This window comes from Salvia hispanica, chromosome 5 (genome assembly GCF_023119035.1).
Source record: "Salvia hispanica cultivar TCC Black 2014 chromosome 5, UniMelb_Shisp_WGS_1.0, whole genome shotgun sequence".
Taxonomy (NCBI): Eukaryota; Viridiplantae; Streptophyta; class Magnoliopsida; order Lamiales; family Lamiaceae; genus Salvia; species Salvia hispanica.
In genome coordinates, this window is record NC_062969.1 from 38244911 (window position 1) to 38270102 (window position 25192).

Sequence of the window (25192 nt, forward strand, 5' to 3'; positions counted from 1 at the left end):
ATACGACTATTGAGGCATCCTTTCCCATATTAACAGTACTCATAAGGAAAATAATAAATAAATATTTTAAAATTTGTTTAGCTCCTCTGCCCAATGCCAACCTACCTATTTCTGAATTCCCTATTCTGCAATACACCTACCAATGACCACTCCTTCCACACGTTACAATTTAACGTGACAGCTCAATCACCATTTAGCTCTCTCTTTCTCTCTCATCTTCCACATTCAATATCTTCTTACACTTCTTCTACATTGCTACTTCCTCACACTCTCTCCTGGCAATAGCAACCACCACCAATCTAAAGATCTTTGTTCCCTCGACGCAGCGATGGTGGTAAATGAGAAGACTCAGTAGGCTCGCGGCGTGCGGCTGAAAATAGGGCGACACTGAGAATGGAGGGGGCGGCGGATCTGCAAGGTGGGCTGAAGAATTTTTTGAAAAATTATTTTAACATTTAAAGAACCGGTTTCCGGTTTCCGGTCGAACCGGTTTTACTGGTTCACGGCGGCTTGATGTATCAACGGTTTTCAGTGGTGAATCGGATCGGATAACCTGCCGGTTCGCGGCCGAACCGGTCGAACCGGCCGGTCCGGTCCGATTTTTAAAACATTGATTTTTATCATAAATAGTAAGTAGGTCTCACATTCCACTAACTTCATTCACTCACATTTTATTATAAAACCAATATAAAAAAAATGGGTCCCACATTCCACTAACTTTTTCAACCAACTTTTCTTTACATTTCTTAAAACCCGTGTCCGGTCAAAGTGTGACTCTTAATCGCGGACGGAGGGAGTATTTAATAGTAATACACGCGAAGCAGACTCTAATATGATAAGACCAGGCGTTAAAGATGGACCTAAAAGACTCCAATCGTGACATATGAGGCGGTCGTATATATTATTAGCATCTGGTTTGTTAGAGAGCAAAGGAAAATGGCAGGCACGATGCCTACTGCTCTTCCATGCAATTTCCTCGAAATTTGTACTCCAACCGATTCCGAATCAAATCTCACGCCTCAGTTTCTCCACACGAAATTTCGTCCATACTAACTCTCTACCTTCCATATACTACTATATATTTATATCACTACACCATCTCCCTCTCATTATTTTCATTCAATCATTGCCAAAATGGGTAAGAGAGAAAGCAATAATGGAGTGGTGTTTGAGGATCATTTTCCGGGGATGGTTGAGAAGCTGGGAGCGGAGGGGTTTATGAAGGAGCTGTTCAAAGGGTTTGAGCTTCTCATGGATCCTCAGAAACAACTCATCACATTTCACAGCTTGAAGAAGAATGCTATGGTGTTGGGTTTGAAGGTCGATGATGATGATGATGAGCTGATCCACTCTATGTTGAAGGAAGGAGATTTGGACGGCGATGGCTGTCTCGATCACATGGAATTTTGTGTTTTGATGTTTAGACTGAGTCCAAATCTCATGAAGCAGGCCACCAATATCTTGTTTCATGACTTTCAATAGGCCTCATTTTTCGTTTGTTTGGCTTTTCTCTTTTTACTTTTTCAATGTGTTTGGCTTCTTGCATTATGTAAATTCATTAATATATTAACTGGTCGCGTAATACTTTTGCTAATTCCACAATTCTAGACTTAGATGAAAAAAAATCATGGTTTATTTCTTAAGTGACAATTGATAATTATTCTACCTATCAAATACTCCCTTCGTTCATTAAAAATATTCTCGTAGATAGACGGCACCAGTTTTAATACTCATTCCGTCCACGAATAATGCCCACTTTGCGATTTTGGAATATCCACAAAAAATAGTCTTATTTTTAAAAATAGAAAGTTCTCTCTCATACGTTATCTACATTTTCTCCTCTTTCCTATACTGTATACTTTTTCTCCATATCTTTCTTACTTTGCTTACTTTTTTCTCCATTTCTCTTATTTTACCAATTTTTTTTTAAAACTTGTGCCGTCCCAAATGAGATTATTTTTTATAAATGAAAGGAATAAGAAATTAGTATTGGATAAAATAGTGCTAATAATTAGAGAGAAACTTTTATTTTTAGATGAGATTACTTTTTGGGTATCCTGAAATAGAAAGATGAGACTGTTTTTCGTGAATAGGAACAATATTTTATTTAGGATAATTATCACAAAAATCATAAAATTTGATTAAATTCTGTGAATTCCACAACTTTATAAAATGCTCAATTATATAGTTTCTTACCAAATTCAAATTGATAAAGATATCAAAATTATGATATATGACTACTATTTTTTAAAATGATTAGATGGATCATAATTTGATCAAAGTTCTGTGTTTTTTTTTAAAATATTGTCATTATATCATATAGGTTCGTGTTAAAATGACAACACCTCTTAAAGTTACACTATGACATCACGTATCCAACAATGTTATAAACGCTACACAACAATAGTATAAATACTACACAGCCCTATAGATTGTTGTCTAGCGTATTTAGGGATGTCAATGTAGCCCGCAACCTGTGGACCGACCTGAATAGCCCGCCAAATTTACAGGGTTAGGGCTGAAAATTTCTAACCCGATAAAATTACAGTCCGGTTAGCCCGCACCCGATTAACCTGCAACTCGTTAGGGCCAGACCCGAAAATCCGATGGCCTGGCCCGGAAACCCGATAAAATTTCTATCGTCCTATTTGTTTGACTCTAATTCGACACTTCATTGGTTATTTTATAATATAGATTACTACAAAAATAACTTTCAATTTTATATATTAAATATATAAATTATATATTAAATTTTTATTAACATAATAATAGATATATAAATTAGAAACTTCAAATTCACTAAAAATATATTTAAATTTCTAAAACGCTTTAAAATTTCTTAATGTTTATGTTTTATTTCGCATAAATCTCAAATATTAGTATCTGATCATGATTATGGTTGAGTTTATGCATATATCTCAAATTCATCAGAATTAAATATTTTACATTTTATAAATATAACTAATTTTCACTATTATTTGTTGAATTGATCGCATGTTAATTTTATCGGTAGCAACCCGAGCTTTTAGGGTTAGGCTTGAACTTTTATAAACCGAAAAATCACAGCCCGAGTAGCCCGCACCCGATTGACCCGCAACCCGACGTGGGCTGGCCCGATTGACATCCCTAAGCGTATTGGATATTGTTGGCCGAGAAAAATTGCTGTGTAGCATGGTGGATATTGCTGGCCGAGAAATTTACCCTTGAACATTTTTTTATGATTGTCACATGACAACTGATTATTCGTCCATATGTACAAATGATTGGCTAAAAATAGTAGTATGATTTTACGGTATTGTCATTTCAACGCATCTCATACCTTATACTCCCTCCGTCCCACTTAAAATGCAACATTTGAGAATCGGCACGGGATTTTATGTAGTATTGTTTTGTGAGTGAAAGAAGAGAGAATAAAGTAAGAGAGATGAAAAAGTAGAGATAGAGTTGTTTTCATTTTAGGAAACGTTTTATTTTTTATGGAACAGCCAAAAAAGAAAAACGTTTCATTTTTAATGGGACAAAGAGAGTATTTACCAACGAGAGAATCAGTCAAAACTTATTGTAATGAGTACACTTTAAACTGGACTAGGCGTAACCAATCTAACAATTATTGCCCTCAAACCGACAATTGGACGGACTTTGGGCTTCTTTATTCTTCAAACAGACGCTCCGAAAGACTTGGCCTTTTCAATTAGGTAAGCTCGTTGAGAGGTTTGACTCTTTACTTCCGTGTATGACATATCTTTATTTCTTTCTATATGACGTATCTTTATTTCTTTCAATATGAATATATATAATATTCTCTACTATATAATATGTATGACATAATTCGCTAAACAAACTAGCGAAATGTGAACATAATTCTGTCCATGATATTCTGATTACATGACACCCTAACCGATAGAAAATGTTGAAATTTCCAATTGTCAAAATAATTATTTATTTTAGAATCTCCACTAACTACATCCACGCATGTAATATGAATAATGAATAATTATTCTATTGCAAGCACAATTATATATTACGAGTATGTCACAACATAACAATGATTGACCAAATGCTAACATGTTCATAGTTCATTCCGTTTGGGCCAGCACATTATGTTGGATTTTGGATATCTATGCAGTATGCTACTCAGTAGGCAAGCCCATAAGTCTTTCTCTCTGTGACTATTCTCCTAATTCAATTTCCCCTCAAACAAAATTAATCTATTGCATATTCGATATGTACTTACTAGGCCTGGGGAAAAATATCGAAATACCGGCCTTATCGTATCGAAAAAATACCGAAAATACTGAATCTTTGGTATACCGTGATTTTCGGTAAGATTATACCGTACCGAAAAAGATTCCGGTAAGGTAACGGTATGAATTTTCAAATACCGCGGTATACCGCTGCATACCGAAATTCGGTATATACCGTAAACTAAGGTATATACTACAAAAATATAAACACAATTATATATAAAATATATTTTATATATTTTTAAATTATAAAATCTATTCTTAAATATAGATATAATTATGAATAAATTATATTTAATTTATTTTTAAAATTATAAAATATAACTAATATTCTAAATACTCTAATTTTCTATTTTAATTGATGTTGAAAGTCAGGTATACCGCAAATGAGGCACGGTATCGGTATGAAAATTCGTCATACCGAAAATAAGGTATACCAAAGTTCGGTATACCGAAAACTTTGGTAAGGTAAATGTATGACTTTTTCGCATACCGTATTTATGGTACGGTGGTTTCGTTAAGGTATACCTTACCTACCCACCCCTAGTACTTACCAACCTAGCAAAAATAATATTTTACTGAATTTTTATGAATCGATTATGAAATTGATTTATTTAATTTGCATAATATTTTTTAAAATACGCGTGTTTAAATTGCTATTGGGGCAGTTGATTCAAAAGTAGTAGCTGAAAAAAACAAAGAATTAAAGTTCACATCAAAATTTTATAGGTGCACACCTAATTGACTAACCTAGCTCAATCACAGAGCAAACATTGAAATCCAAGCAAAAGATCAACCCTATACATTCACTACTGCACTACCTCTGCCTAGATATCAATTTACAACAATTGATGTATACAAAATCGACTAGTATCATCGACCGTCCACCATGGAGATAGTAACATGATTCAAAGAGCCACTACTCTTACTCTGCTGCGAATAACTTGAACCTGTATCAGGGCGGCTTGATTTGGTAGAAAACGCCGATTGCTTCGGTTCAGGAAGCTCTATAACTTCACTGCTTAGCATTGAAAGTACAGTTGAAATAGATGGCCTGTCTTTAGGAAGTTCTTGAACACATAATAATCCGATATGTATGCACCGTAGCACATCTGTCCGGTAACTTGAACCCAATATTCTTGGATCTATTAAATCCGTGACATTGTCTTCATTCCATGCTGTCCAAATCTAAAGTTACAATATCATGTCAGTGGACCATTGTGAAGCACCTTATGCATCATATATAGATCTAGGTGATGGTTGAATTAAACCGAGAGTATGTAGGTTAGAACTAGTGCTGAGTTCATTCATCAAGCAACATATATGGTTCCAGTCGAGTAAAAACGCACATTATCAAGAAAAATAGATAGTCACAGCTGATGCAGATTGGAAATGGTATTACTACTGTTAACTAGTTAATTTTATCTCAAAGTAGAGGTCATTTGACTTACATGTCCCAGAAGGTTCAAAGAGCCTTCCTTAGGATAGAACCTCGTGTTCCTTCTCCCAGTAGCAATCTCCAGCACTAGAACTCCAAAGCTAAACGTGTCTGATTTTTCCGAAAATCTTCCCTCCATTGCATACTCAGGAGCCATATATCCACTGCAAGAAAATGACATTAGCAGATCAATCTTCAAGTTGACTTGCATTGAGTGACTTAATTTAGGTAAATTTCACGCCACCAGCGAATATATACTTACTATGTTCCCACCACTCTCACTGTGCTGACATGATCTTGCTTGGCCTCAAATATTCTGGCCATGCCAAAGTCTGAAATCTTTGGGTTCCAATCATTGTCCAACAATATGTTGCTTGGCTTGAGGTCTCGATGAATTATCCTCAATCTAGAATCTCTGTGCAGATAAAGAAGGCCTCGACATATACCTTCAATAATATTGAAACGCTTTCTCCAATCTAGGACCTCTTGTGATTGATCTAAGCAGAATTTAAAGAGGAAACGAATAGTGCTCAATATCACCCTAATTTGAATAACAGTGCTCACCAAAATGGAGTAGAAATTGCTATCATATTTTGAACACAAAATAGATTCTGAACTTACCAAATAGAAAAAAATCCAAGCTTTTATTAGGCAGGTATTCATAAACCAACATCTTCTCTCTATCCTCCGCACAGCACCCAAGTAATCTAACAAGATTCCTATGTTGGAGTTTAGAAATGAGCGTCACTTCATTCATAAACTCTTGCATCCCTTGTCCAGATACAGTTGACAGCCTCTTGACCGCAATTTCTCTTCCACTAGCCAAAATTCCCTACATTCGCAGAAGTTCAGCATTCATATTTAATAATGCTGATACGTAAGATAAGAGATCATCACACGAATAAGCATGGGATGAGAACCTTGTAGACAGTGCCAAAACCACCCTTCCCTAGCCTGTTAGCTTCTGAGAAATTATCGGTCGCACTTGCCAGCTCCTCAAACTTAAACAACGGTATGTCTTCAAGATTAACTCGACTCGATACATCTGGAGTAGAGGTATAAGATGATCCCGACACCGGCACATTGCCAAGCTCAACGGTACCTCTTTTCCCTAACTCACCACAAAATGCAAAATTAACTCAGATCCTGCACATATAGCTACCTACCTACACCAAGTGATTCCTTACACAAACAAACATTACCTCTGCGCCTAGCAATCCATTTCCAACAAAAATAAGTGCAAACACACAAAACAAGGAAGCCAACAATGGGCAAAACTATAAAAATCTTCTGAAATCCCTTCTTTTCACCTGCAGCTGCAATAGCATAATTGAACATAAGCCCTAATTTCCCAGCAAGCAATTCACAGAGTTAACAACAGAAATCAACCAAATCAGAAACATTTTCCAAACAATCAATAATAAAAATTACCAAACTCGGATTGCGAGAGGCGGATGTAGAGATCGGAACCCAAGGTGGAGACCTTCTGAACGTCGATTAAGGGCACGCTCCAGAACATACACCCGATCCCGTTGTCAAAGGCATAAGCTATGCAGGAGCAATTCCCCAAACACACACCTTCACACTGCTCTTTCGGGGCAGACGATCGGGATGTGTAGCCGGAAAGCTTCATCGATTCGAGCTTCCAAAATCCATCAGTAGTCCCGTTACCACAACTCAAAGCGGCCTTTCTCTCGCAGCCGCTGCTCCAGTTCCCCGACTCCCAATCGCTAGGATTTCGCTGACTAAATCCGTGCAAGCAACTGCAAAGCGGCACATCTAGCGTGTTGCAGCTCCCAAACGGCCCACACTCGCCGTTGCTCCCGCAGGAACCGGAAGAGTTGCCTTGTGCTGTGCAGAATCCGAGCCGCAGAGACAAGTAGACGATGGCGGTAATCGCAAGATGAGATGGTTTAATCATTAGTGTTGCCGTCGGGGAGATTATTCCGCGCTACCAATTACACTGAATTCGAGCAACAGGCGTCGTTGTAATGATGGTTTAGTTGAAAATTGTTGCTGCATTTTTTTCATGGTATTGAAGAAGAATATCGCCTGGATGAAAAGCACAAAAAGTTTGACATTTTTCATTGTAATCCATGATGTTCGTTGGTGGGCTGCTAGAGTTTTTCATTCGCAAGATTTGAATTTCTTACCTAATTATTCCACAAATACGTCAAACCGTGGCCTAGATTCTGCACGGAACACGTTTATTTATGTTCTATGGAGTTTTTCTCGCAATAAAGTTGTAAATTTTTTAAGTACATTATTGTTAAAATTTCAATATTAAAAATAGTTGGTTGATTACTTGAGTTGTAAAAAACGAAATTGTTGGATGGTCTGGCGAGCCACTAATTGTGTTAAGATCTAAAATTCATATAATAAAAACAACTTTAGTGATGTTTTGTTACACGTCAGCAGATTACTCCTTCCGTTCCATAGTAATGGAGGCGTTTCTTTTCGACATGAAGATTGAGAAAAATTATGTTAGGTGAGTTAAGTAAAGAGAGAATAAAGTGAAAAAGGAAAAAGGTAGAGAGATGAAGAGAGAATAAAGCAGTTGTGAAAAAATGTGTTGACTTTTACTAAAAAAAATGACTTCATTACTATGGAACGTATCAAAATGGCAAAATGACTCTATTACTATAAAACGAAGGGAGTGCTATATAAGGTTTTTCTTTTATTATATTGTACCCCATCCGTCCCGCTTAAGATGACACGTTTTCCTTTTTAGTTTGTCTCAACTAAGATGACACATTTCCTTTTTTGGTAACTTTCTCTCTCCAATTAATACACTCAACCATTTTTTCTCACTCCTATTAAAATATCTATCTTTCTTCATCTCTCTACTTTAATACTTACACCCACTTTCTCTCTCTTCAATTAAACACTTTAACCAATAACTCCTAAAATCCCGTGACGGCTAAGCAATGTGTCATCTTAGCCGGGACGGAGGGAGTAATTGCTTTAATATTGTCCTCCTTCCGTCCCAGATAATTTGGGACACTTTGACCCGGCACACGGGTTTTAAGAAATCTAATGGAGAGTGAGTAAAAAAGTTGGTGGGATGTGGGTCTTACTTTTAAAGTATTAGTTTTATAATAAAATGTGAGTAGGAATGAGTTAGTGGAATATGTGGTCCACTACCAAAAATGGTAAAAGTGAAGTGAGATAAATTATGTAGGATGGATCGAAATGAAATATTGGAACGAATTATCTGGGACGGAGAATTTGACAATGTACTTTGGCCATAACTCCATAAGCTTGGATGTGTACATCTTTGACTATGAATCAAAGTGTTACTATATTCTTTTGATAGAACATTATCGTTACTATATTCTTTTGATAGAACATTATCGATAATTGATTAACTTACAAAATAAACAAGTAATCCCTTCATGCCATAGTAGATGTCACGCTTGAGAGATGACACATGATTTTAGAAGATGTTATTATATGTATTAAGTGGTGAAAGAAAATATAATTTTATAATTGATGTGGGAGAAAAAATTTTCTAAAAGAAAAAATGTGACATCTTTTATAAGATAAACTAAAAATAAAAGTGTGACTTGATAACAAGATTCACAAAATTTTAAAAGAATTCTAGTGTTTAGCAATTGAGTGAGGATAAAATATACTTCATCCCACATTAAATGTTTCTTTGAGTTGAATTTAATGGCACAAGATAATGACAGGTCGTTAAACTATAGAAATTGAGTGTGCTTCTATTTCTTAACCCATCTGCTCCTCCAAATATCAACCCAATTAGATTAACTAGTGGTTAAGGAAAATATCATATATTTTTGCAACCGGTTCGGTTTACAACTATTCCATAAGCAGTCACTGGAATATGACATAATTATATATCAACGTATGATCCTCTACCAAATAAAATAAGAGCACTGGTGACGCCTTCAAGATGAATAAAAAGTTTGACATTTTTCCTTGTAATCCATCATATTCGTTGGTGGGCTGCTAAAGTTTTTCTTTCGCAAGATTTGCAGCACGAACACGTTTGGGTTAAAATCTAAAATTCATATATTTGTAACTTATAAAACTAACTTTAGTGATGTTTTGTTTCAGATTAGTAGATTAGGTTTTGCTTTTACTACTCCCTCCGTTCGATAGTAATGGAGGTGTTTCTTTTAGGCATAGTGATGTTTTGTTTCAAATTAGTAGATTAGGTTTTTCTTTAACTACTCCCTCCGTTTGATAGTAAAGGAGGCGTTTCTTTTCGTCATGGAGATTAAGAAAAATTGTTTTACATGTAGACCTGCCCAAGGTTTACTGAACCGGCGGTTAAAACTAAAACCGTAACCGCCGGTTACGGTTCCGAACCGAAACCGTGAGAATTTACCCAAACCGAAACCGTCGTTTTTTGAACCGTGGTTCGGTTCAGGTTCAAAATTTTTCGAACAGAAATCGTGCCGGAATCGCCGGTTCCGGGCGGTTCCAAACCGGAACCGCGAAAACCGCCGGAAAACCGTGAAATCAAGCCTGAACCGCAGAAAAACCGGCAGTTCAGAAACTTGAAAAACAGTAAAAAACTGCCGGAAAACCACCGGTTCAGAATCAAAATCGAAACCGGTGGTTTTGGAACCGGAACCGTAACCGCGAAACACCCTCACGGTTCGGTTCCGGTTCAACAATTTCCAAAACCGGAACCAGCGGTTTCGAACCGTAACCTCCGATTCCTGAACCGTGGGCACCTCTTGTTAGGTGAATTAAGTAAAAAGAGAATAAAGTGAAAAATGAAAAAGGTAGAGAGATAAAGAGAGAAAAAAGTAAGAGAGAGTAAAGTAGGTGTTGAATAATGTGTTGACTTTTACTAAAAAGAGAAATGACTGTATTACTATAGAACGTACCAAAATGACAAAATGACTCTATTACTATGGAACAAAAAGAGTTTTATTTTGTACTATTGCTTTAATATTGTAATTTGACAATGTACTTTGTCCATAACTCCATAGCTTGGATACGTACATCTTTTACTATGAATCGAAGTATTACTCCCTTCGTCTCAGATAGTTTGTCTCATTTTGATCGGGCACAAATTTTAAGAAATGAAATGAAAAGTGAGTTGAAAATATTAGTGAAAATGTGGATCCTACTCTTAAGGAAGTGATCAATTGCTAACTCATCATTTAATTGCTAACTACAACTAATTTAAGGCCATATGATTTTAAAAAACATGTGGTCTACAATTTGCCACGTGTAATTTTCATTTCTATTAATTAAATAAAAATTTTTTTAAAAAAAACGCCAAATTAAGGTTTTGGATGAAAATGTCAATATAGTATTTCGAAAATATCAACACAATGCTTTGAGAATGTCAACACAAATTTAGGATTGACATTGTATATGCTTTATATTGACATATTATCTTAGCTGTATTGACATTAGCATGTGTACGAAAAATACGAAAATTCTAGATTTTTTTTTTCAAATTTTGACGTCGGAACATATGCATGTAGTATATCGTTGGAATCCTTATAAAATTATCTTTAATTTGATATATGTTATATGAATTTAAAGTTTTGGGATTTCTTTTAAAAGTTAGTTATAACTAACTTGACTTAATAGCCCTATTGATTTTTATTGGAATTAATCCTATAGCCTTATTGACGTTTTTTTTATCGTATTGACATTTTGTGTTAATGATCTAAGCCTTTAATTTGAATATCTAATGGCTATTATTGAGTTGTAGTTAGCAATTAAGCATTGAGTTAGCAATATAACACTCCCCCCTACTCTTATATATTAGTTTTATAATAAAATATGAGTAGGAATGAGTTAGTGGAATATGAGGTTTACTACAAAAAATGATAAAAAGTGAAACGAGACAAATTATGTGGGACGGACTGAAATGGAAAAATGAGACAAACTATCTAGGATGAAGGGAGTAAATTTTTTCTTTTAATAAAAGATTATTTTATTGATCAAAATGGAAGTTAACTTAGGTACAAAATAAACAAGTACTTCCTCCGTCCCGGCTAAAATGACATATTTCTTAGTTGGTATGAATTTTTTAGGAGTTTATGGTTAATGTGGTTAATTGGAGAGAGAAAAAGTGTGTGGAAGTATTAAATGTAGAGAGAAAGAAAATTCAATATTTAATTAGAAAGAGAAAAAGATAGTTGGATGTATTTTTGGAAATAAAAAATTATTAAAAATAGAAATAAATATCTTAATTGGAACAAATTAGAAAGAAAAGTGTAGGGACGGTGGGAGCAGTACAAATAAATGGTTAATAAGTACTAGTCGTACAGGAGAAATATCGCGGCTTGATAACAAGATTGAATTTTTTTTTTAAAATTCTATTGTTTAGCGAATTGAATGAGGATAAAATATACTTCATCCCACATTAAATGTTTCTTTGAGTTGAATTTAGTGGCACAAGATAATGAAAAGGTTAAACTATAGAATTGTGCTTCCCATCTGCTCCTCCAACTATCAACCCAATTAGATAAACTAGTGGTTAAGGAAAAATATCAAAATATTTTAATTGGTAGTATATCATATGACATAATTATATCAACCTATGACCCTCTACCATATAAAATAAGAGCAATGATGACACCGTTCAAGAAAATTAAAAAACAATTAATTATTGATAGTCGGAAGTTTTCAAAACAAAAACTGAATAAATATTGACTAATTCTCTATATGCAGAAATAAGAGTCTTATTCATATTCAAGAATATAAGTTATGAAATTAAATAGTAATAGCATGCGTCCCTAGATTGTTGTCGTCTACTGTTGACGCTGCAACTTGAATGATATTATAACTAAATCCAGTATACAACTCATAAATTTCAAAAAGTTGCTTCCATAACTTTTATATACACGTTGTTACCAGCGTGTATTGATTTTCAAACTTGAACAAGATTTCAGCTGCCGAAAATTGAAATAAATAGGAAACATTCTGTTCGCCTCTTCATCTTTTTAACTGAGTATTTACGTTTACATTTCCTTTTCTTTCATATTGGTAGAATAATTAAATACACGATTTAAGAATGTCGATATAAATAGACACTTACCAATGATTATCATACTTTCATGATTCATGAAGATATGTGCGGGCACACCTCAATTGTAATTTACCTATATATTATACTCACACGGTTACTAATTAAAACATTATGTAGTACATGACTCATGTTTTCACAACTTAACCTAATAATTTGTTAATACAAGAAGGTAATCGCAATTCCCATTTCATGCTATTCTTATTATTTTAATTACCTTTCCCGTTTTTAATTTCTGCCCTTTTTCCCTTTTTCTATTTCATTTCATTTCATTTTGGGTTCAATATTATTTGTAAATGTTACGGCTGAGTTCGAGACAAACATGAAAGAAACTCGTCATACTCGTCCAACCTCTTGCCTGTTTTGTTGAAGATAGTCGTTATCCGATCAAATAGGTAAGACGAAATGATTTAATTGTTGAAATTTGTGGATGGAGAATGAGAACAAAATGAAAGTACCAAATTGATAGTGTAAGGGCTCGATGATCAAAGGACTCAAACGTGGACATTCTCCCGTCGAGCAGAACGATGGTTTGGGATTGCCAAACGGTAAATTGCACGAAATAAATATAGGGTGAAACCAAAATATGATTTTGTATTTCTTCATTGATTAAAATGAAAGATTCCAACACTAAAGCTGAACACATCTGATTTTTTTTGAAAACCTTCCTCGCATTGCATACTTGTCTAGTAGTTTTGGGCTTGATCCTCTCTATTCCTGCAAATATTATGGTCACACCAAATAGAATGTGCATTTTTTGGTTGCAACAACAATATCCTGGTTATCGAATTTTTTTTGTGATACATTTTATTCTCATAAATGAAACAATTTAAACTAAATGGTGATTAGCTAAACGGTGAAATATTTTTAAATAAATGTTCCAAAAAAAGTTGACCATATTATCCTTATTTTATCATTAAATAATTTGCTTTATTCTATATAAAGCAACATCCCCAGTTTCAAACCACAACTAGCTGTTTGTTCATAATATTTGGTTATGATATTTGAATTATTACATTACATGGTTAAACAAAAAATTAATATCATATAGAGCGACAAAACTTAGATAAAACAAAGTAAATGAATTACTGAATTGAATTATTATATGAGTGTGGCCCCCAAATTTAAAACATAGCCAAATCAAAAAAAGGCCCACTAATCGCACTCGGCACTACATTATGCCCATTGATTTGTTTTATCTTGCATTTATTTTGACATCTTTTGCTCTCAAATTGTTATCGGTTTTATTTTAATATAACAATCAACATGTTATGTTACTATAATTAATGCACAAAAGTACAAATATAGTTAAAATACTATTACTATCATATCACATATTCACATATCACATATTCATATTGAACAAGAAACAAATTTCGGTAATATACTCCCTCCATCCCACAATAATTGTCACTCTTTTCCATTTTGGTTCGTTCCACAAACAATAATTGTCACATTTAATTTTTATCATAAATGATAAGTATGTCCCACATTCCACTAACTCACTTCACTCACATTTTATTATAAAATTAATATAAAAAAGTGGGTCCCACATTCCATTAACTTTTCCAACCAACTTTTATTTACATTTTTAAAACTAATGTCCATAATAAGAGTGACAATTACTGTGAGACATACGGAAGTGACCAATATTACTTAATCCCCTTCATTATGGATCAACACCACAATGATCAAATAATCATATTCATGAATGCCTTAGGGTTCAGGGTTCAGGGTACTTTTCATGTAGACTTCAACATATGAGTATACACCCTATCATAGATACACATACATCACGTATAATACTTATTTGTTACAATAAGTAGTTGAACTCCACAATATCGGTAAGATCATACTTCCTCCGTCCCAGAGAAGTTGACATACTTTGAAAATGGCACGGGATTTTAAGAGGTTTTGTTTTGTGTGTTAAATGGAGAGAGAAAATATAATTTTTATATTCATGTGAGAGAGAACTTTTTCCAAAAAGGGAAATGTGACATCTTTTGTGGGACAAACTAAAAAGGAAAGTGTGCCAACTTCTCTGGGACGGAGGGAGTATAATAGAAAGAAAATGGAAATCACTTAGACTAGTTGGTTCATGTAACAGATAATACCACACCAATAGAGTCCACTATCAGCTGAGATTACTCCCTCCGTCTCACATTAATTGTCACTCTTTTTCATTTCGATTCGTCTTACAATAAATGACACATTTCATTTTTACCATAAATGGTAAGTAGGTCTCACATTCCACTAACTCACTTCACTCGCATTTTATTATAAAACCAATATAAAAAAGTGGATCCCACATTCCACTAACTTTTTCAACCAACTTTTCTTTATATTTCTTAAAACTCGTGCCCACAGTAAAAGTGATAATTATTATGGACGGATGGATGGAGTAATATAAAAACCATCTCAATTTCTTTTGCAAGTTGCGAAGTAAGCACCGGTAATCTTACTACTCAAAATCTCAAATCTTCGTTGATCTCAAATTCCATTAATATACTACTAGTATGTCACAGGCCCTTCGATGAAGCAACCTAAAAAGACAAAAAAAAAATGAGGACCATTTTAAACCACTCTTTCCTTGCAAACAATGTGGGACAACTCTATGTCTAAACATCCCCCTGAAATCCCCACAAACGCACAAAACAACTTGCTACCTAATAAATAAATGTGCAACTTGCACCCTCTATTTTCCCCATAATTTTCCAATTCCATTCCCTGTTTTTTTCTTCCTCTGTTTTAGCCGGGATATTAGGGAAGCTGCAGTATAAAAATATAGTACTAGTGCGTTCATGCATCTGGAGAATCTCAGTTTTTAAAAGAGAAGAAATGAAGAAATGTGAGCTGTGCCACAAGGTCGCAAGAATGTACTGTGAATCCGACGAAGCAAGTCTGTGCTGGGATTGTGATTTGAGGGTTCACACAGCAAACTTCCTTGTGGCCAAACACTCAAGAACTCTTCTCTGCCATGCCTGCCAGTCTCCAACTCCATGGACCGGCTCTGGTCCCAAACTCGGCCCCACTGTTTCCGTTTGTGAGGCTTGTATCAATGGCGGGAGGGGCAGAGGAGATCGCACCGCCACTGATGAGGATGATGACAACAATGAGGATAACAGTGATCTAGTTACTCCTGATGATGGTGATGATGATAGTGAAAACCAAGTTGTCCCTTTGTCTTTACCACCGTCTTTGGCTTCTTCGTCTTCTTCCTCTTTCACCACAAGAGATGACTTATCATCCAGACCTACAACTTCTTATGATGTATGTATTCATTGAACTCTCTTCATATCCTGAATTTCGTCAAACTCTGTTACAGTTTTAGTCTTTTCCGTTGGTCAGGTACGCGAAAGTGGGGAAGAGAAGAGCAGTGCTAAAAAGATGAGATCATGGATGTGGAGATAGCACAAGATGAAGACAACAACAGAAGTTTCAAGGGTTGTAGTGCCATGTGACCTAATGGTAATGGATCACAATTAGTCATGTGTATTATTCACTTGTAGTAATAATATAGAGCAGCCACCATATTGTACTTATTTAGCAGTTTAATGACATGGTTAATGGTTTAAATTGTCACTCACATTGTTCAAGAAATATGACTTTCGATAGTGTTGTTGTCATAATTCATGTCCTAATATTTACCAAGTTCAAAGTGGGGAGGCATAGAGGAAACAAAACTCCACGTGTAATCAACAAATGTGGATGGAGAAAGTTTTCAACGGTTATAGATTGATGACTACTTAAAGCTTCAACATCAAGCATGCCATGCCAATTGAAACTGGAAATGTTCATGAACCTGACCTCCTTATTCCTAGTCTCATCCTACACCTGTCGATTCTGCTTTGTACCAGTGAACAAACTTGATAAGATAATGCATCTCAATTGGTTTTGAGGGAAAGATGGATATATTAGACATTAGATTAAGGGTGATATCTAGGGATTGGTATACCAAAGAATAGATTGTTGTTAGAGCCTAAGGTTGCGTGCCGTCCCCACCTTCCCATCTCCGGGTGTTAGCAGTTTAACAAATTGGAGAATTAGATTACAACATTTAGTTATGAGACACGCCCACGTGCTCAACACAACATCCCATTTGCACCCTAATATTATACAATTAACAAGTTGGTTATAATTATTATTCACTAGTAATATGATGTAATGGAGATTCAGTGATGGCAAAGAATCCCATAATGGTGTCCAGAGAGAGAAATTGGGGAAAACTAAATAGATTTTGTATTGGGAGCAGCAAATTGTGGTGATGAGACATTGTTATTTGGTGGCTGATCAATATACTCATAGATCAGAATATGAATATTACTTGTTTTCCTTAGTAAGTCAATATACACCTACAAAACTGAAGAACTGCACAGAGAGTATTTCCTAGTAAATGTTGTGGCCATGCTCTAACAAAAGTAACATGAACAAGAAACAAGACTTCAATCAGAAATAGGTAGTGCATGAAGACACTGCAACAAACTAAAACAACCATGGCCTTGTAACCTTGTTATCACTCTTCTAGATCATCTGCTATGCGTAAAATGTGCTTTGCGCGGTTATCTGGTTGTAAACCAACACATGCAGTAGTTTTCAGTAGTTGAAAATCAACTTAAATTTTGGAGTAAGATCATAGTAAGCATATATACATGTTGTTCAATAATTTGGTTGAAGGCATGAGTAGATTATGTTCAATATCCAGGAGGAGAAAATGGGCATTCTGGTTATATGTCTGCAAAACACCCTACAAGCTCATTGAGTTACGTTCACAATAACAGACCTTAATAACCTTTTGGCACTATGAGATTTCTATATCTAAACTTCTATTCAGCTTAAGGTAATACTATCACTCAGAGAAGAAAATGAAACCATATGTGGTTGTGAAATTATCATTCATTAGGGTTGGATTATTGGAGAGGAAGTTTGTTGATTTATTTTTAAAATTTTATTCATTAAAATGACGTTTCGGTACGTTTATTTGTCACTTCAACATTAACTTCTCCCACGTCATTTTAGAAAACCAAGTCAATTAAAATAAGCTAATTACGCTCTGTCCTAAGTACACGATATTGTATTAACACTCTGGAAAGCAGCTGATGCAAAAATATAGTAGGAGTATCATTTTATCTATTAATTAAAATTTAGTTAATTTCAGAATACTATTCAAGTAAGAGTGAAATTTCGTTTCATTATCGAATATTAAAAGAACAAAAGAAAATGGAAACTAGGCCTAGTTTTTTACTTATCAAAACTAACTCTAGAAAACATAATGAAATTTCATATACATAAATTAATTAAGCATGGTCATCGTTTAAATTTAAAGAAAAACAAATAAGAGCCAATTTAACTACTAGTAGTAACAAATAAAGGGGGATGGATCCCCTGCAGTAGAGACGACACCGTTTCTTGTTTATTTCCCTTTAATCAGATGTAATGATAGTTAAATGGTAGCATCCCAATAGTGAATTGGCTATTCTTTTAATTAATAATTAATTAGGATCATGTTTCTTTTCTTCTCTATTAACATTCAATTTTCTTATAATTTAATTTTTAATTGGATGTTTTACTAATTTTTTATTCCACTTGAAACAAAAACTAATTTAATAATGTTTGCAAAATGTATTTTTTAAATATACCAGAAAGCTAAACAATACAAAACTTAATTTATGATTAAAGAAATTATGGAATTAGGATGTATATTTATACGTTAGAAGTCCATATGTTAGAATAGTGGAATCTTAAAAAACTACAATAGTGAAATTATGGAATTAGGATTGATAGTCACATTTTCTTTTTCAATTTGTTCGGAAAATGATGTTATATTTTATTTTAGAAAAAGTTTTTTTTTACATTAATAAAATAATATTATTATCTCTCAGTTTAACATACAAAACAACATCTCATAAAATCTAGTGTTGCTGCCTAAGTGTGTCATCCATTATGGGAGGGAGTGCTATTTTGTAGACTTGCATTTCTAAAAAAGGAAGAATATAAATAATATTCATTTGTCCCATAAAAATTACGTACACTTTTCATTTTCGTTCGTCCCATAAAAATATGAGCATTTCCATTTATGAAAACTTGTCCTCAACTCATTATCTATGGAGTATATCAATTTATTTACGACTTATAATATACAAAACACATGTAAATATTTACATATAAATATCTAATTAAAAATTAAATTATCAAATGAACTAAACTATAATAATTAATAAAATGGAAAAGAAACATCAAAATATAAAAATGTAAAAATGTGTCGTCATTTCAGAATCCCAGTTAACTCTAATTATTAAAAGTCGCCAATTTACTAGTGTACCATTTAAATATTACTATTACTATTGCATAAAAGAAAAAAGAAAAAAAAGGCCAAGTAGTCGGCATTCACTATTGGAGTACTACTACCATTTAACTACAATTACAACTAATTAAAGGTAAATAAACACGAAACGGTATCGTCTCTTATGCACAACACCGTGCTGTGTTTTTCATACACTGCAGGGGATCCATCCCCCAAATAAAGTATGGTGATCCTTGAAGCTCATTGCATCATCCACTTTATGGGAGTTGGACAAGCAGAGCCAAATTCAGAGAAGAAAGTTCTCCGTTGCCAACGCCAGCCACCCCGAGAATCGTTTGAGGTCTTGTTGACAAGCAGGCCAGTGACAGATGCAGAGAAGATCGGAGTATTTAAAGTTAATAAAGAAAAATACATTACTACGTAATTTAAGTTATCTTCTATTGTGTATGATAGGTGATTCCTAAAAATATCCATATATCAAAAACGACATAGGGAACATTTCTCTCACTATATACCACCAAGATGTTATTCAACGTTATGACCAATTTCCAATTATCTTCCATCTAATTTCACCACTTTAACTTGATAATTTCATTACCGAAAAACACATTTTTTACAGATGATGTCGCTATAAGTAATAGTAAGACCAATTTCAACCTTGCCAAGCAAAACAAAATGGAGTACAATAAAATAAAAGAAAACTGCAAGCAAATAAATATATGAATTGGTGATCAAATATCAATTACCAAATTATAAATAGATGTAGAACACTGTATATGAATATTGATTTACCTTTAATATTAATTTTAGGAAAAAAAATACGATAAAGAAACATGGGTTACAATTTACAAATGAAAGATCGACAGCTTAAATCTTCAAATATTAATTGCAGCTCTTAAATCAAATTCAATTCGAAATAATGAAAAACGGCGACCCCAAAATACTGCTGTGAGTAACAAAAATGCGATAATATACTCCTAAGCCCAGTAAAATAACCCAATGTTTATAATCTTCTCGTTTCAGACTTCCGGAAGTTCACCGCCATGTCTGCAACTCCTTCTTCTGCCCCACGAGTGCGACCAGTGGCCTTGTGGGGTTGAGGGTAGCTCGGAAACCCGTTTCCAGTGGTATTCATGGGTCGATGTTCCGTCGCTGAGGCGCTCTATCTGCACTCTTTATCCATTGCTCTGTCACGTTCACAGAGCTTTTCGTAAATGACTTGATAAAAACGGTCTGAATAATGGAATCTCGTGGTTCACGACGGGAACCAAATAAAGCATTCTAGTCCTTACCCTATATAGCAAGCAAGACATCCACTTTTCTACTTGTCTTCCTTCCCCCGGAGGTCATTCTTTCATCTTTAATCACTGCCCTTTTCCTTTTTATGTTTTTCCCTTATTCCTAGAGTCCCCTGTAAGTTGTTGTTTATATTCTTTAAATATCCCCAAGTGTGTTTCCCTCCCTTCCCACATACTACCTCAGTCGTGATCCATGTAAGTGGTTTATTGTTGAGTATCAATATTTGTTTATAGTATTATTATATTTATTTGAGAAAAGTATAATGATGGATATCCTGGTTGTGGCATTACAGTTACAGGTGGGACGATGAAAGGACTGGTGGATATGAACGAGTTGAAGAAACTATGGGACACATGGGACCTGAGAGGGTTCGTCCTGCTCAGCCTCTCTCTCCAGTCATTTCTCATCCTAGCCGCGCCGCTCAGGAAACGGACACGCTCCAGCTGGGTCATCCTGCCTCTCTGGTCGGCCTACTTACTGGCCGACTGGGCGGCCAATTTCGCGGTGGGCCTCATCTCAAACAGCCAGGGCGGCAAGTGCCTCAAAGGCGCCAAAGATGGAACCACAAACCCGGATCTCCTTGCATTTTGGGCCCCGTTCCTGCTGGTCCATCTCGGTGGGCCCGACACCATAACCGCCTTCGCCCTTGAGGACAACGAGCTCTGGCTCAGGCATCTCCTCGCTCTCATCTTCCAAGCCTGTGCCGCTGGCTACGTGCTCTACCAGACTTTTCCCTCCAACCCACTCCTCATCCCCACCCTTTGCATGTTCGTCTCCGGCCTCATCAAGTACTCCGAGCGCACCATGTCCCTCTACCGCGCTAGCTTGAACAGATTCCGTGACTCGATGCTCAAGGATCCGGACCCCGGCCCTGACTACGCCAAGATCATGGACGAGTACCGTTCCATGAAAGAGGCCAAGCTTCCCACCAGGATCGAGATGATCGACGAGCCACCGCGGCCGGACCAAGCCATGAATGTGGTGAAGAAGGGGAGAGTGGAAGGCATTGAAGCTGTGCTCTACGCCTACGACTTCTTCGAGACCTTCAAGGGCCTCATCGTGGACCTCATCTTCAGCTCCCGCGACCGCAACAAGAGCCGCGGGTTTTTCCTTGAGAGATCACCGCGGGACGCTTTCGAGGTGCTAACCATCGAGCTCAACTTCATGTACGACGTCCTGTTTACAAAAGTGCGCGTGGTCTACACATTGTGGGGATACGTGGGCAGATCCGTGGCCTTCGGCTTGGTGATTGCTTCCATCATTCTCTTCTACAAAGTGGACAAGCACGACTTCGAAACCCCTGACGTGGCCATCACCTACACTCTCCTCTTCGGAGCCGTTGCCTTGGATGTCATCGCCTTCGTCAAGCTCATCACCTCCAATTGGCTTCGTGTCAATGTCAACAAACTGCCCGATGTCAACTTGGAGACGCCCGAAACAGGGATTAAGGCGAAATCCCCTCCTTCCGACTTTGTCAGCAAGCTTACTGACTTAAGCTTATTAAGGAAGCTCACGAGCTTGATGCACCGCCGCTGGTCTGGCTCAGTCGCCTGCTTCAACCTCATCCACTACTGCTTGTATTCCAGGCAGCCGGAGAAGGAGAAAATCATGGAATTCTTCAACCTGCTTCCAGTTTTTGATGGAATCAGGTACGTGAGCAACGAGCCCTTCACCGACGATCTGCGGGATCACATCTTCTACGAGCTGAAGAAGAAATCGGAGCTGGCTGACGATCTAGAAACCGCAAAAGAGGTGAGCGCGGCCCGGGGCGATTGGGCGCTGCGCGTGGACCACGGCGACGCTGAGCTGCTCCGTTATGTTGGGGGGATGGACTACGATAAGAGCCTGCTGCTGTGGCATATCGCCACCGAGATCTGCTGGTGCATTGAAAAGGAAGAGGAGCAGAAGCAGGACAGCAAAAAGGCAGATGCTGATCCTGATTCTGATCCGAATTCTATTCCTGATCCTGAGGAGTTCACTGTGGCGCAGTACAGAGATTTCTCCAAGGTCCTCTCTGATTACATGCTCTATCTTCTCGTTATGCAGCCTACAATGATGTCCGCAGTGGCCGGTATCGGGCAAATCCGATTCCGCGACACGTGCGCCGAGACAAAGAAGTTTATGGAAGGATCCAGAAAGAAGAAGCCACACCCCTTGCGAGTCTTGACCTACGCTCTCAAGTGTTTCTCCAAATATCTCCAATACTTGATACTTGCCTTGCTTGCACCCATTCTATCCTTCATCTTCTCCTTGTTCATCACCGTGTTTCTGCCTCTCATTCCCGAAGAAAAGATTAAGAATCTCGATAAGATGCTAAGGAGATACACGAAATTTACGTGCTACGTTAAGATTGTAGACTACTTAACGGGGAAGAAAACAGTTGATTCGAAACAAGTGGAAGCTTGCCTTAAGATCCATCATGTAAACACGGAAGTGGATCCGGTTGCAATCAAGGGAGATAGGAGCAAATCGGTGCTCTTTGATGGCGGTCGACTGGCCAAGGAGCTTATGAAGGTAGAAGATAACCGTAAATGGGAAATTATGAGCAGAGTTTGGGTTGAGATGCTGTCGTACGCCGCCGTCCGTTGTAGACCCAACGCTCATGCGCAGCAGTTGAGCAAAGGGGGAGAGCTCATAACCATTGTTTGGTTGCTCATGGCTCATTTTGGGTTAGGGGAGGAATTTCAAATCAGTGAGGGCCATACAAGGGCTAAGCTCATCGTCGATAAGTAGTATCCACCACTTTTGCTTGTGTGTTTCCTTCAAATTTTTTGTGTGTTTTCCATTTGCTTCTTCTCGATGTCAATCTTCTTATTTTTGGCTTTCAATAATATTGATGTCATGATTGAATATCATAATATATCACTCTTCTCTTATGAGACTGTTTTATGGCTACTTTCAATTTCTTTTATATCACCGCCACGATCTGTTACCCGGTTAGTTGCCCTAAGTCATCGGATCGGGTGTTTCTCTCTTACTTTGCCAATCTTCAAGCAACCCGTCCCTCTCAAAGGAGGAACAAAATGAATTGTTTATGAGATCATGTTATGAATATTATATACTCCCTCCGTCCCATTAGAGATGACTCACTTTCCTTTTTGGTTTGTCCAAACAAGATGACCCATTACTTAAAATAGAAACACTTTTATCTCTATTTTATTTCCCCTTTTCTTACTTTACTCTATCCTCTTAACACACAAAATATAACTGCATAAAATCCCGTGCCACCCAGGAAAGGAGTCATCTTCCTTGGGACGAAGGGAGTACTTTTTTTATGGAGGGGAGGAATAGAATAAATAGCTTAGGGACTACTTGTAGACGGCTTCCATTATGCAATAACTTAGTGTATTTTATACCTTATACTTAATAATTATCTTATTAGTAATGCCACATGCCACTGTATTTGAATAAATAGGCATGCATTTACCATATGTCATGCTTCTTTAAATGTATCCCCCAATCTGAATAGTGTTGGAATTTATACCCGGTCAATGGACTTTGACCAATTATTTTTTCAACGAGACATTTAATTTTGTAAAATTAAATGATATAGCGTCGATCTACGTTCGGAGTAGATGACCGTGGTATATTTATTTTCTCAAATCCGATTCCCGGTGAGTGAGAAATAATTGTTTAAAGTTGTGCAAAAATTGCAAACTTAATGAGCTATGAGAGGAGATTAGGGAATAATTAAGAGAGTTAATTATCCCACATTGAAAGTTTCAACCTTATTAAACTAGTATTTAATAAGAAGGATTATTACATGTAATAATTATAGTGGACTAAGATGGGCTGTAAGAGCCCACACGCGCGAGCCCCGAGCCCGTGTCCGTGCCCTTGGATCTTGGTCTTTGGGTGGTCTTTGGGCTGTTCTTTGGGCTTGGTCGTGGGCTTGGTGCTTGGACCTAGTTGCGGGCTTGGCCCAAGTCTAGTGGGTCTAGTTCTTTTTAGACCACCACCGTTTCCACGTCAGCGAGCCAAGTCTGTAACGTTTTCTTTTTAGACCACCACCGTTTCCACGTCAGCGAGCCAAGTCTGTAACGTTTGCAACGCTTCGTAACCGACGACCGTTACGGTCTAGCATTGATGACAGTCATTATGGCCGAAGCTCTGCCCTCTCCTCCATCCAGTTCGCCGGAGCTCGGTTGATTGCGGTGCTTCTGCTTCATCGAGACGCTAGCCGTTTTATCTTTGGGGACGAAACGCCAATCCGAAGAGCACTACCGGGGCGTATCTCGTCTTGCGGAAAGAGGACTCCTCGACTCGGCTCTTTCCTGTTCTACACTTTGTAGTTTCGATTTCCATTTGTATTTTTTCGTTTCAGTTCTTTTCTGTATTCCTTCTGTAAGTACTAAAAACCCAACAAATAGGTCAGCTCAGTCTCAGCTTTGGAAAACATTAGAGATTCCGCAAGGCAGATGTTTTGTTCCGATGCAGGGGACGAGACAGGGCGCAAATGATGAGGAGGGCTGCCCCTCCATGCGCGTGTCCCTCCTCGGCCAATTAGGTGTGACGTATTGCGAGTGAGTTTCATTTTTCGACCATTTAACTTTTTTTTAAAACTGATAAATATTACTACTATTTTGATTCAAAATTTCCCCTACTATTCAAAATATATCTGTTATACAAAGGGTTTTATTCAATTATTTTTCATATTCATCTATAAATATCTTCTGTATTCATCGATCTTCTATAATTGTTAGTATTTCATTTTCACTAAAAAATCTTTCTTGCACTCTATTTTCCCTAAAAAATTTGTTGCAATATGATCGACAACGATGCATGACCCTAATGGTATGCCAACATGTCAAATGTCTCGACATTTTCATCGATAATGAGCACCTCTGGATCAGCCTGCTCGTCGGCGCTGCATCCATTGTCATCTC

At 36.7% G+C, this 25192-nt stretch overlaps 4 protein-coding genes across 4 annotated transcripts; 3 read left to right on the forward strand and 1 right to left on the reverse strand.

Annotated features, from left to right (window-relative positions):
- The first annotated feature begins 950 nt into the window (after positions 1-950).
- On the forward strand, positions 951-1602 carry LOC125191189 (calcium-binding protein PBP1-like). Its single transcript, XM_048088688.1, has one exon. The coding sequence runs from the start codon at positions 1135-1137 to the stop codon at positions 1480-1482; it is 348 nt and encodes a 115-aa protein (XP_047944645.1). The 5' UTR covers positions 951-1134; the 3' UTR covers positions 1483-1602.
- A 3329-nt stretch (positions 1603-4931) lies between these two features.
- On the reverse strand, positions 4932-7855 carry LOC125186923 (G-type lectin S-receptor-like serine/threonine-protein kinase At1g11330). Its single transcript, XM_048083411.1, has 8 exons — positions 7836-7855; positions 7114-7734; positions 6885-6998; positions 6603-6793; positions 6304-6514; positions 5945-6179; positions 5696-5846; positions 4932-5432 (listed from the first exon to the last, which is right to left on the reverse strand). Exons 2-8 carry the CDS (start codon positions 7601-7603, stop codon positions 5118-5120), a joined length of 1707 nt encoding a protein of 568 aa, XP_047939368.1. The 5' UTR covers positions 7604-7734; positions 7836-7855; the 3' UTR covers positions 4932-5117.
- A 7545-nt stretch (positions 7856-15400) lies between these two features.
- Positions 15401-16335, forward strand: LOC125191245 (zinc finger protein CONSTANS-like). Its single transcript, XM_048088760.1, has 2 exons — positions 15401-15976; positions 16055-16335. The coding sequence occupies exons 1-2, from the start codon at positions 15545-15547 to the stop codon at positions 16115-16117; spliced, it is 495 nt and encodes a 164-aa protein (XP_047944717.1). The 5' UTR covers positions 15401-15544; the 3' UTR covers positions 16118-16335.
- A 4159-nt stretch (positions 16336-20494) lies between these two features.
- On the forward strand, positions 20495-23182 carry LOC125186700. Its single transcript, XM_048083117.1, has 2 exons — positions 20495-20500; positions 20599-23182. Exon 2 carries the CDS (start codon positions 20613-20615, stop codon positions 23037-23039), a length of 2427 nt encoding a protein of 808 aa, XP_047939074.1. The 5' UTR covers positions 20495-20500; positions 20599-20612; the 3' UTR covers positions 23040-23182.
- Positions 23183-25192: the final 2010 nt, after the last annotated feature.